The sequence below is a fragment of the Neodiprion pinetum genome, chromosome 7 (assembly GCF_021155775.2).
Source record: "Neodiprion pinetum isolate iyNeoPine1 chromosome 7, iyNeoPine1.2, whole genome shotgun sequence".
Taxonomy (NCBI): Eukaryota; Metazoa; Arthropoda; class Insecta; order Hymenoptera; family Diprionidae; genus Neodiprion; species Neodiprion pinetum.
In genome coordinates this window covers 25,558,450-25,570,482 of record NC_060238.1, presented here as the reverse complement: position 1 = coordinate 25,570,482, position 12,033 = coordinate 25,558,450, and the positions used below count along the sequence as shown (strand labels likewise).

At 43.6% G+C, this 12,033-nt stretch overlaps 1 protein-coding gene across 3 annotated transcripts in view; it reads right to left on the bottom strand.

The window, feature by feature from the left end:
- LOC124223773 (neurotrimin) overlaps nucleotides 1-12,033 on the bottom strand; it is a 118,337-nt gene that overhangs the window by 18,427 nt on the left and 87,877 nt on the right. For all 3 annotated transcript variants that reach the window (XR_011177684.1, XM_046636018.2, XM_046636019.2), the window contains exons 6-7: nucleotides 5,637-5,854; nucleotides 4,682-4,757 (exon numbers count right to left, since the gene is read on the bottom strand). Coding sequence is in view for 2 of the 3 variants with exons in the window: in XM_046636018.2 (XP_046491974.1) it covers nucleotides 4,682-4,757; nucleotides 5,637-5,854 (294 nt within the window). In the remaining variant the exon portion in view is untranslated. The remainder of the gene's footprint in view (nucleotides 1-4,681; nucleotides 4,758-5,636; nucleotides 5,855-12,033) is intronic.

The following is a 12,033-nucleotide window of genomic DNA, read 5'->3' as shown; positions in this document are numbered from 1 at the left end:
AGTTTCCACCTGACGTGAACGACCGTCAAACAAATGATTATACACACCTATATGCCCGCCATGTGAATACACACGTATAATGTATGTACATACACCTAGATGTGTGTGCTCGTAATTTTTATACGGACATTTCGGTTACGCGTATAAATAAATTTCGTTGTTTGTCAACCGGAATGCAAAACAGCCGCCGACGTTTTGCCCCGCTCGGTATTATTTAGTCCTGTTTTTCTTTTATCAGTTTACGATTTGCAAAATTTTACAGTTTGTCAAGTACCACGTTATTGTAACGTGAAGATCGTGTATAATTCACGTACGATTATTCTTATATTGCATTCTTGTTACTATTTTTTCGTTCTCATCGATCATTGATGAGACTGATTTGTGTTTTCTGAAGATCAAAACCTGCAAGGATCTGTATTCTTCGAACGACGTGGACCATTTTTTTTTCTTTTTTTTTTTTACTTATTCAAAATTTTTTGGGTCTGTAAAAACGTTGATCGTTGACGAAACTGTCACGGTACGTACAATAGAAGTGAAAGTTGTTCATTCGTCGTTGAAGAATTAAAAAATTTATTTCACTTGAGACGAAGAGTAGGTAGATTATATAAAGTAGGAATTTTTTCCATCCACGAGCGAGGAACTGTATCATTAAACTGCCATCCTGTTAAATAATCCTGAAAACGCCGTTAGCCTCGGTAATAAAACATCCGAGATTTGTCCACCCCGCGAATCAAGGGGATGCAATCGTTGTAAGTAAGTGTTGAAGTTCGCGTCCCTTGCCAACGTTAAGTCCGAGGGTAATATCGCAGCTGTCTTATCAGCCCAGAGGAATTAGGGGGATGAGGATGAGGGTGAGGTTGAGGGGGCTGCGTGAGGCTTAATTGACAAGGTGAAAGCTTGCCCCGTCGTTAATGAGACGTAGCGCTACCTAATTATTAACGTACCTACCCTTCGCACTCGAGATGAGAGGAGCGGAGAAAAGAGGCGAGGAACGGAAAGGGATGAGTCGATTAAACGAAACAGTCAGAACGCACGCAACGATAGCGGAGAACTTGTCCGTGCGGAAGAGCGAGAAGGTGGAAAGGAGGACCCCTTTCAACGCCCAGCGTCAGCACATCCGGGGTCGGTTGATCAGCCGTGGCTCTCCAACTTCCGTTGTTCTCCCTAATTCCTCTTCCACCTTGGCTTCTTCCTCCTCCTCCGCCTCCTCCTCCTCCTCTTCTTCTTCTTCTCTTTCTTTTTCGTCTTCGTCTTCTTCTTACTCTCCGGAAGTGAGTCAGAGAAGCGTGATAGCCGGAGGCTGGATAAAAATCTAGCAATGCAGTAGACAATCCAGGAGTGTTTCGGGGGAAGGTGGGGGTGGGAATGGGGGCGGATATTCGTCGTTGGAATCCGGGATGGAAGCACCTTAGGCATTGCTAGATCCATAATTGATTGGCCTGCAGCTCTCCGCGGTACCGGTTTATACGTAGAGTAAAAGAGGAGAGGGAAGAGTGAGAAGAACTTTCAGGAATAAAGTTGAGCGCAGGGCGGAGGGAGGAGGGGAGGAGGGCCGAGCTTTTGCCACGGTGAAAAGTTTCCCTCGATGCCCTCAGGGCTTATAAACTGTACAATTTTTACACCTTATACACCGAGGGAGGATGGAGGAGGAGGGAGGTACCCACCTAACTCGGATTCTCCACTTCTTGCAACCACCCTGCAACGGTGGTCGTGTGTAGTTACCTGAAAATCTTACAGGTATACGGCTACTCTAACCACCAACGTCGGGAGAATCGTTGCGGAATCGATAATATTCACCGGTACCTGCTGCAATTTCATCCCCCCTCCCCCTGCCTTTTTCAACCCCTCATTCGCCACCCCTTGGGAATATTTTGCCAACTTTTTCACAACTATATGCTATACAACTATCGACAATTCGTTATTAAAAACCTTGATACTGCAAAAGACGAAACGTGTTACCACTTCGTCGAAACTTTCGTCTTCGGAGGAAAAAAAAAGAGACAGTGAGAGAGAGAGAGAGAGAGAGAGAGAGAGAGAGAGAGAGACGTTTATTCGTCCGGGGACAAGTTCCCTTGGGCGATGTAACATACGTGTGACACGAAATGTGCAGTAAAACTCAAAATTGAAATTAAAATTAAAACTCGAGTTGTAGGAATAACGCATTGAAGGGAGAAAACAATAGATAAATATAAATAGAACCAAATTAACGAATAAGTAGAGAAAAAATTATTAAATAGGTAAATAAATAAATAAATAAGGTAAAAATGACGAGTATAGTAAAAATCATACAAGTTAGAACAGAAGAAAATTGATAAGACAATTTGAGAGAATGAGCATTAAAAATTAGAATTACAATTCATTCACATTGGTACAAGTCCTCTTAGACAACAAGAAAGTTAACGTAGTAAAACATGAAACGTAATATTACAAAAATAACGCGACAATGAAATAACAAAGTATAATAAGTAAATAAAGAAAAGACGTAATAAATATGCAGCACAACTTTGGGCACACGTATATACATGTATATTTTGTAAGAAAAAAGAGAATTACTATCATCATGTTACAACGTGAAAGTTGTATGAAAAGTTTTGAAAAATTTTTTCAAATTGTCTGAGTTGATTCGCTTGAACTTGCAGTTCAGACAATTTATGATAATGGTAAATGTAAAATTCGCGGTGAATTTGTTCGCGAACAAAGTATTATGAGGCATACCTTTACAAAGAAGGTAAGGGAGGGGGGTGGGGATGGAGATATGACGTTGCGACGTTTCTGGTAAATCAAGGTAACGAGGAAACGAGCCGTGGTTATTGTCGGATCTGGTGGAGCGCGTTGGCGAGTAGCGAGTTTCTCCTTATAATACAAATGGCATCTTCAAGCACTGCATACCTCGACTTTGCCGAATAAATTAGCGCTGCCCTTCCCTTATTTTGCCCGCTCTCCCTTGTTCCCAAAAGCTTGAGAAATCCCCGAGGCCAAGGGGAGGAGGAGGTGGGGAAAACCGCGACTGACTGCAGGATAGGAAGAAACGCGCGGTCTTTGCTCTCCCGCTTTGCCGCTGCGGCCCTTAGGCGGTCCTTAATAATAAATTCATATCTCTACGGCCTGCCTGCTTCCGCCTTCCCCTAGTCCCTCTTTTTTCCCTCCCTCCCCTTCTCCTTCTCTTTCTCTTTCTCTTTATCCAACTCCGTTTGCCGCCGCTACCGCGTTCGGTCCGCGACTACAAATCTCCTTTTTATGCCGCTTAATAAAACTCGTCTGACATATCTCTGACTGCTACCACTTAATTTCGGGTGACTCTCCCCTAACTCGGCATTCGGCGCCGCTTATTTTCCTGCTCCTTCTTCTTCTACTTCTTTTTTTTTTTTATTCTTCTTTTTCTTTTCCCTCTCCCCTCACCTTCCCGACCTCTTACCTTCCTTTATTGCGGACTGTGACGGCAAACCGGAGAAATTTCAAAGCGAATGATGTTTGAAGAAGATTAAAAGAAAATAAAAAATAAATAAGAACGAACGGAAAAACCTTTCAATTTTCAAACCGCAGGTAATTCTCCTAATTATCTCGGATCTTCCCGGATATTACCGAGCCCTGTATCCATCCGATATCGTCACGACGACTCGCGACAAATTCGTTCGTTCAACTCGGGCAGGATGGCAGGTCGCTTATCCAATTCAAATTTAAATTCTTATCTCCAAGATATGGAAAAAGAACGAACGAGGAGGAAGAAAAGAAAATTTTCCGTACAATTTCCCGTCTCATTGATAGTTGGAAATCGGTATTTTCTCGTACTCTTTTATCGCAATAATCGAGGACTTGTTTTTGCATATTAATTCCGAGAATAAAAACACAATTGTTCATCAAGATGCAGAGAGAACTTTTCTCTCATCTGAGATAGGATCCTGAGTGTTTTCTTATTTTTTTTTTTTTATATATATATACGTCGTGATCCTTACGTTAGCAACGCGTCCAGTAACAATGAGAGCTGATCCTTTCCCTCAGCTATAATATCACCTCACCTTTGCGGTCCATACCCCAGGTTTCATTTGCCGCTGGCCGTTTCGGACTCGCGGATATTATTATTTTCGTTTTTTTTTTTTTTTCTTTCTTTCTTTTTTTCTCTTTTTGCGCGCGGACCAGGCCTTTTATGCTAAACGGTGAAAATAGGGTGCGGGGGAAGATGTGTGCCGAGGGTGGTGGGGGCAGGGGGAGGGGAGGCTTCATTTGAATGCCGCTAATGCGAAAAACCGATGCATGCTAATGGAGAGGGAGAAAGGCGGTGAGGTTGGGGGGGTGAGGCGAGGGAATTGCGCGCGTTTGCGTGTGTGTGTGTGTGTGTGTGTGCGTGCGAGAGAGTCAGCTCGCCTCGCCTCGCTTCGCCAGCACGTATGCCGTACAACCCTTTACGTCATATGCATACGTTACGAGCGGCACATTTACATATACGGCCACCTATGCTAATCTGTTATGTATGTATACGTCGTGTACCTGCTACAGAAGCAGGCTGGTTAGCTGCCGGAGGGGCGAGGAGAGAAGCGTTGCGCACGATTAGTGCGTACACCCTGTATAACCTGTGTATATATGTACAGTGTGTAATGTGCAACACAGGTTACCGTATTTATGTATATTTATTGTACGTATCGTTGGCCGCGTTATGTGTCGTCCCGACTATGCAGATACTTACTGTACAAACGAATAGTCCCGTCCGTTTCACCTCGTGGATTTTTCGCCACGCATTTATAGGTGCCGAAATCATCTTTCTGTAAATAAGGCGATGCGAACAAGATTTAGACGGATATTGTACACTGTGGTTGTGAAACATTTACACATACTTTTAATTTTTTTGAAAGTTGGATGGGATAGGTAGATTTGCAGTTTTTCACTAAAAAATTTTTTACCGTTGCCTGAACGACGCGTTGAAATTTTGAAAAACGAACATTTTCGGGGATTTCAAAATTGAGATATACGCAAATCCTTTGGTACGTCGGAACAAAACTTCTTGTCAAATCAGAAATGTGTGTGGATTTTTTTTTTTTTTTTGCGCACGAGATTCATTCTTCGGTAAAAATATTGAACAAAAAAAAAGCCAATAAACGTCAGGTTATAAGGATTCTCCTAAAGTTTTGAAAAAAAATTTACAAAAAATTAATAATAATAATTTGATGAGGCGGTATTTAATATTGGGTCACATTCCTCCGGTTTCGGGTTAGCGCTTGTCCGCTGTAAAGGAACGAGAGAAATAAAGACCAGTGAAATATTTTAATATTTGAAAGTTAAACAAATTAGTTTCCTGCGAATTTCAACATAGATTTTACGGTACTAAAAAAAATCGCACGCATCTTAGGCTTTACAAAAACTTTTGTTTCGTCGTAGAAAACATAGCCAACGAAGGATTTAAGGATATTTTAATTTTGAAATTCCCTAAAACAGCCATTTTTCGAAACTTCAACGTCCATTAGTATAAAATTTTTTTCATCCCAGAAAAAGTGGAAAAATCTCGGAGAAGATCGAAATCTAAAAAAAAAAAAAACGCTTTTCCGAACCACTCTACGGTAATTTTCAAATTATAGGATCTACCTCAGAGACAGTTTTCAAAGCTGACTAAGAAAATTCGGGCTAAACATTTTTCAAGTACTTACCGTTAAACTGTGAATGGTCAACTGCATGTGAGTTTTGTATGACGGTTTGTCGGGAAGAGTAACCGCCCTGTGTTTCTCGCTGTCGTGAATCATGTGTCCGTCCTCGCGGGTCCAGTAGTTTAGGGATGTCGGGTGTGCCTCGGAGTGACACTCGAGGGTCACCGAGTAGCCGAGGGGTGCTCCGACTAGCTGATGAGGTATCCACAGCATCGGCGGAACTGTAACACGATTGCGGAAAGTGCGGATATAATAACCTTGATCGCGCTGTCGCACAGGAGTTTCGGTATTTTTATAATCTGCCTCCCGTTTTTTGCTCTCTCTTTAACTTCCCGTTTTTCGTCTGTTTTCAGAGACTAAAGGAAGTTATTGCTGTAATCACCCGGACAACGAGAAGGTGAGTTATTATTGAATCTCTACATTTTGAAGTTTAGACAATCACCTCCGATCATTTTGAAGAAAACTCTAAAAATATTCCGATTTCGGTAGAAATTGGTAGACGGAGGTTTTTTTGGATCACCGATAACGCATCCAAGGTCAGACTTCCAAAATTTGTAACAGTGGATCCATTGTAATGGTTCGAAATAAAAAAGAAGTCGTCATATTTTGATGTAATACGGCATTCGAGGGCCTTGAAATCGGTAATTACGAATTAGAATTTATAGTTCGAAATTTGAATCGGACATTATTCTTTTTCTTTTCCCGTAAACTTGTAACCTGCAGTGTGAGAGCGGGAAGTTCGAGGGCTGGTTCATGTCCAGTTTAAAGCCGCTTGTTAAACTGCGTATACAAGTTATCAATTTCAACACCTGAATGTCGATTCGCGAACAACCGCCGTCGACTGTAAAACCGCGTCGACGACGCGGGAATCGATTTCCGCAGAATCCAGGTGACTCGTCGGTCTCGCAAGAGGCGCACCTCGTCTCTCGTTTTTCGTTTCACGGGGCCCGCTGTTTCATCTCGGCTTAGCCATATCGGTTCGATGACAGCTAATCTAATTTCGATCAACGGACAGAGATAATGCGATAATACATTTTGATCCACCGTTTTCATTCGCTCTGCATTAACAACGCATGCCGCGTGTCTCTCTATTAACCCAGCACTTTTTCACTACTTTTTTCATCCGGTTAGTACGGCACTGTGGTAGGCAATTTTCGTCTCACTATTGACGTCCTGCGGGACGGACTGCAGCCGGTTCTTGGCCCGAGGGTGAAAGGTGAGACGGAGAGAAGAGGGAGAGGATCGCGAAACCGATAGGAAAGCACGTAGATGTAAATGACTCTGTAAATAAAAGCTCTGGTCGTTCGGCCTCGCTTGCCGTTGCTCTTCCTTTCCTCCTCCTCCTCCTTCTCCTTCTCTTCAGCAGACCAGGACCTCCTCCGCACGCTGCTTCTAGCCTCCAGGCTCTCCGAGGAATTCCTGTTTGGAGCCTCGCAGACCGTTGAGAGAAGGCGGAAAGCTCGGTTCCAGATCCTCGAAACTCCGTCCCTCCTCCTCTTCTTCCCCCTCTCGCTCTCACTCTCTCTCTCTCTCTCTCTACAGGTACCGACTATTGTACTCTTAAAGTAGATTCCGTTATCAACTCCGGGGAATCCGAACGAACGAATAAACGAACGAACGACGATACGATAATTCCGATCTAAAACGACCCTCTGCGTCCACGCTGTTGCAGTCGAGAGAGCGCGATAACCGACATCCTCCCTCTCCTCCCGCAGTCAGGATATTCATACCGATTACCCGCCCGAGCCGGCAACTGTATAACCATTCTATTTCCCCCATTATCGAACCTTATCTACTCAATTAATCGACGAATGAAGACTATACCTATATCGCTGTAGTTCAAACATACGTTCTCACCTCTCAATCTATACTTGAAATTAACCCGTACACTTTGAAATGAAAATATTTACTCAAAATGATATTTACTGTACGGTGCGCAATATCAACAATCTCTTAATCATTGTAATGTTTTTTCGGCGTCGTAGGTCAATCGAGAACTAAAGTCTCATTTTTAATTTCGGATTTTTGAAGGGGGTGCCCTCCTCAGAACTGTAATTAGTTTATTTACAATCACAAAAATTGGAGTCAACAATCATGATATAACCGTCCAAAGAAAAAACAACTAATCATCTTATACTTGCATTAAGCATACGTGAAAGAATGAACTTATCAGGGTCTTTCGGTAATATCGTGTCAACACACATGTATGTATCAACAAGATTTTCAGCAACATCGACAACCATTACCGGTAATTAAAAACGTGGCCTTAGAGAAAGAAAGGAACAAGGAGAATCACAATATTTTTAAACAAGAAGGACAAAACCTAATGTAGAGTAAAAACTTCATAGTTATTGTCGATAAAAAACCGATTATTCGGATAAAATGTCTTAAAATTATCAAACTTAATCGTAACGTGGATATTATTCGATGCTATAGATCGGTCTGGAGTGTATTTCGATCACTTTGGAGAGAGATGAGAGAAAACGGGGCGCGGAGGGAAAATTTTGGCAGCACTAGGTGTCTGCGGGCAAACAGTCGAGAATTATTTCGGATATCTTAAGCTCCGACTATTCGCGTGGAGTTGGTGAAACGAGGTATGGTGGAAAGGGGCGGGAGGATGGAGGAGGAGATGGCTCTGGATGGCGCGTAGGGGATCTGACACCTTCTTAAAATGCAAAACATTTCGTCCGAGAGTGAGAAAGGGGAATATCCTTCGCGTCCTTATTGCTGGCACGAGTTTCGCGTGTACCGAGAATTCGGAATTCTCTCGCCCGCGGTGACGGGCGACATCACAGCGTGTCGGTGCGGAGTATGGCTCTACGGTGTGGTCCCACACCTTGACTGGAAGATGAGAGGAGAGACTGGCTCCCTCCCTTTCCCTGATTCTGGTTCCCATACCGCACGCCTTTTCTGATATAATACGTACGCCCTGAGCCGGGCGTCGCGATGCAGCGCATCTATGACTGTTGCACCGACGGAATACCAGATATCAAAACTCAGAATCAGCATTCACCGCGTGCCGAACCTCCGGTCCAGGCTCGGTACTCCCAATGAGATGATCACTCGAGCCATACGATAAAAGTCATGCCCGTATAAGTTCCGCAGACGCGGAGTGTACCTGCATATATGCTGGGGTGGTTGGTTTTTCAACTTTTTTTGTTTTAAGGTATCACTCGAGAAATTTGTGACAAATGTTGAAAAAAAACTTTCGTAAGTACCTGGAGGAGGTAGGAAAATATTCAGAGGTCGCTACCGAGTACTGGAATTTTTATTTACTTATTTTTATGTTTATACACCTTACGGACTTGAATAGACATTATATTATTTGTTTTGTATCGTGGTTCAATTAATCGTTCACCAATCAACAGCAAACTGCGCCCAACAATTCCGCAATTGGCTGTTCTCGTCTTTTATCCGAAAGATTAATCGTCTCGGAGAAATTTGGATAACAGTTTTTGTTATCGAAATAGAAGTATCGCATCACCTTGATGTCCCTGTTTCGTTTTCGATACTGATTCTTATGAACAATGATTAATCGGACCACTATACGAAAAAAATATACTAATATACATACAAGTCCGTAAGGTGCAGACATAAAAATAAATGAAAAACATAACAATAATTGCTGGCTATCTCTAAATATTTTCTTACTTCCTACAGGTTGTACGACGGTATTTTTTTCAGTATTTGTCACAAATTTTTCGAGTAGCACTTTAAAAGAAAAATGGAAAGAAAAAAAAAACACGCTTCGAAAAATCAACCACCCTAATGCGTGCATATTTAGCACACCTTTCCGCGACGTTGCAAGGAAGAAAAAAATGTACGTACCTACATCGTGTCGAAATGAACGTACATAAGTACCTGCGCACATATGCATGTTATATATTTTTCCAACACCGCGGTGAATTGTCTGTACAACCCCGTGAGTGCCCACCCCACCCTTGAGCGATAGTTAAATAATTTGCCGTCTCGCGTTTCTCAACTTGTGGAATTGAATGTAACGAAATGGAGGAAGAGTAACAGGAAGAGGAAGAGGATGTGGAATTATTAACGAAATCCGCGTGCTTGGTGGGGCACCAGCTCTCTCCGACATCGCGTAACGGTGAGTGGGAGAGAAGAGTGAAAAGGGGCAAATGCACAGGCGTCGAACAATGCGGTGCGTTGGACGGTAGCTAATTCAGCTGGAAGTTAAACAATGTTAAAATGTAGCACGATCGGGAGGCTAGCGAATTCACGGCACGACCGCACCTCACCGGAGTTCCGGACGTCGCGGAGGATTGGTTATAGCCGCTGGCTAGAAAACCTCGCGTTTTCCTCTTTATACCTCCTTTCCTCCCTCTCACGTTCCCTTCCGCAGCGACGGCGACGACGTCCTCGGACGCGTTCGTTAACCGGGGGTTGGGACTCGACCTGCAGCTCACCCCCTATATCATCTCCTTTTTCATGCTCCTCATGCTTCTGCACCACCGCTGATTCGGACCGCAGACCAAGGCCGTCACCATCCCCCGTTCCATGCCCCCATCCCCACCCACCCCTTGTCACTCCGCGTTTCAACATTTTCCGGGTTATTGGACTGACCCGGAATTTTAATCTCATTTAACGCCGAGATATCTAATCCCTACCCCTTCTGCCCCTCCCATCGCTCGCTTTTTCTACCACCCATAACCGACATTTTCGCGCTTATACTCGTCGGATGGGAATTTGATATAGTCGTTGAGGTGGTACGGAAGGTCGGAAAAATGAGAAGGAAACGCGAAAAGATTGGGGGGGCGGGGGATCTCTTTTTTTTCAAACACGGTTTAATCGATAATACCGAGAAGATTTTTTTAGATATTTATAAGCGATGGAATTTTTTTTTTTTTTTTTTGCACTCTTGTCAATCCCTCATTCGATAAAATCGTGACCCTCTGAACCGATGTTGGAGAGATAGAGAGTGAGAGAGAGAGAGGTAGAGAGAGAGAGAGAGAAAGCGAGAGAGAGAGGACGAAGAAGGGCAAGGGAGATGAGACGGGAGGTGGATGGGTATAACAGATTTAAGCCATTGAGCCGCGTCGAGGAATGCCAAACGGAAATAGCTGACTGAATTTTCGGTATCCATATATACGTACACACCGGTAAAGGAATCCGGGTGGGTAAATTCATCTCCGGCTGATTTTGATTTCTCATAGAGTAACGCGCGTGCCTCGGTTTCACCATAATGTCAGCAGATTTTCACATCTACGGTATTAGGATTAATAGTATACATTATGTAACAAGGAAATAAAGCCGAAGATTATTCCCGCCGGTAGATTTACTCCCTTAGTAAAGAGAGGGAATAATGCGCTTTATACTTTCGTCCCGATTCGTAGGGCAAAAAAGTTGACGTTACGAACGAGTCGGGAGTAAACAAAATAATAGGGTGAATCGGATGACTTTGCCAAGGTATAATCTAACCAAAGCAAACGTAAATTCCATTTTCACGGCGGTGTATAACGGACGTCTCGATATCGATATGCGTCAGTGGGCATCGAGTGCTAGAGCGAGCAAGCATCGGTGCACGCGCATCTTGCGGTATTGTGTGGATGGCTTTTGAGCTCGTCAATTCTGTACACAGTCTGGAGTAGCAATGGGATGATAGCTGGATGCCAACGTGGAGGATAGATTCCTTTGTCGCACTCGACATCCTTGAGACTGCTGGCTAGGTTGCAGTCGCAGTTGCTGCCTAGGGGCTGCAGGTGTGTATCCACCTACGACGAACTCCGATGGTACGGGAAGACATGCCGCACATGCATATACGCGCAACCAACTTCCTATGTCGCGTCTGTACGTACACATAACGCGATATGGATGAATGTGTAATGCTTGTTGTGGATGTATGTTTCACCTTCGTTTGTACATACATTGCGGCGGAATTGGCCAACAAGGAGAAGAGATAACTAGCGCGAAGAAAACAGGTTCTAGTGAGTCTCTCTCTCTCTCTCTCTCTCTTTCTCTCTGTGCTACTGCCGTTTCTATACATCCGTGTCTGTACTGTACATGCGGTTACTTCTCAGAGCAGAGAACCGCGTGCAACAGCAGTCGTCGAGTTCCAATTTAATTGATGGCGGAGTCTCGAACTCTCGGCAAACATCAGCTGCGTCGAAGACCGACGTTTGTTCTGCCTGATTAAGGGCTGAGCAAACAAACGTTAAGAGTACAAAGCTCGGTCACGGGAAGGATCGGAAGAGGGAGGATACCCGGTCTACGTTTGGCCGTAGGGTTTGGAAAAAAGTGGATGATGAAAAACGGAAGGGAAAACGGGTGATGGAAGAAGAAAACGAAAGTAAATAAACAAAATAAATGAGAGAGATGCTAATTAAGGGGTATCGAATAACGCTCCGAAAGAATATTGCAGGAAACAACAGCGTGCATAAAAGTAAAC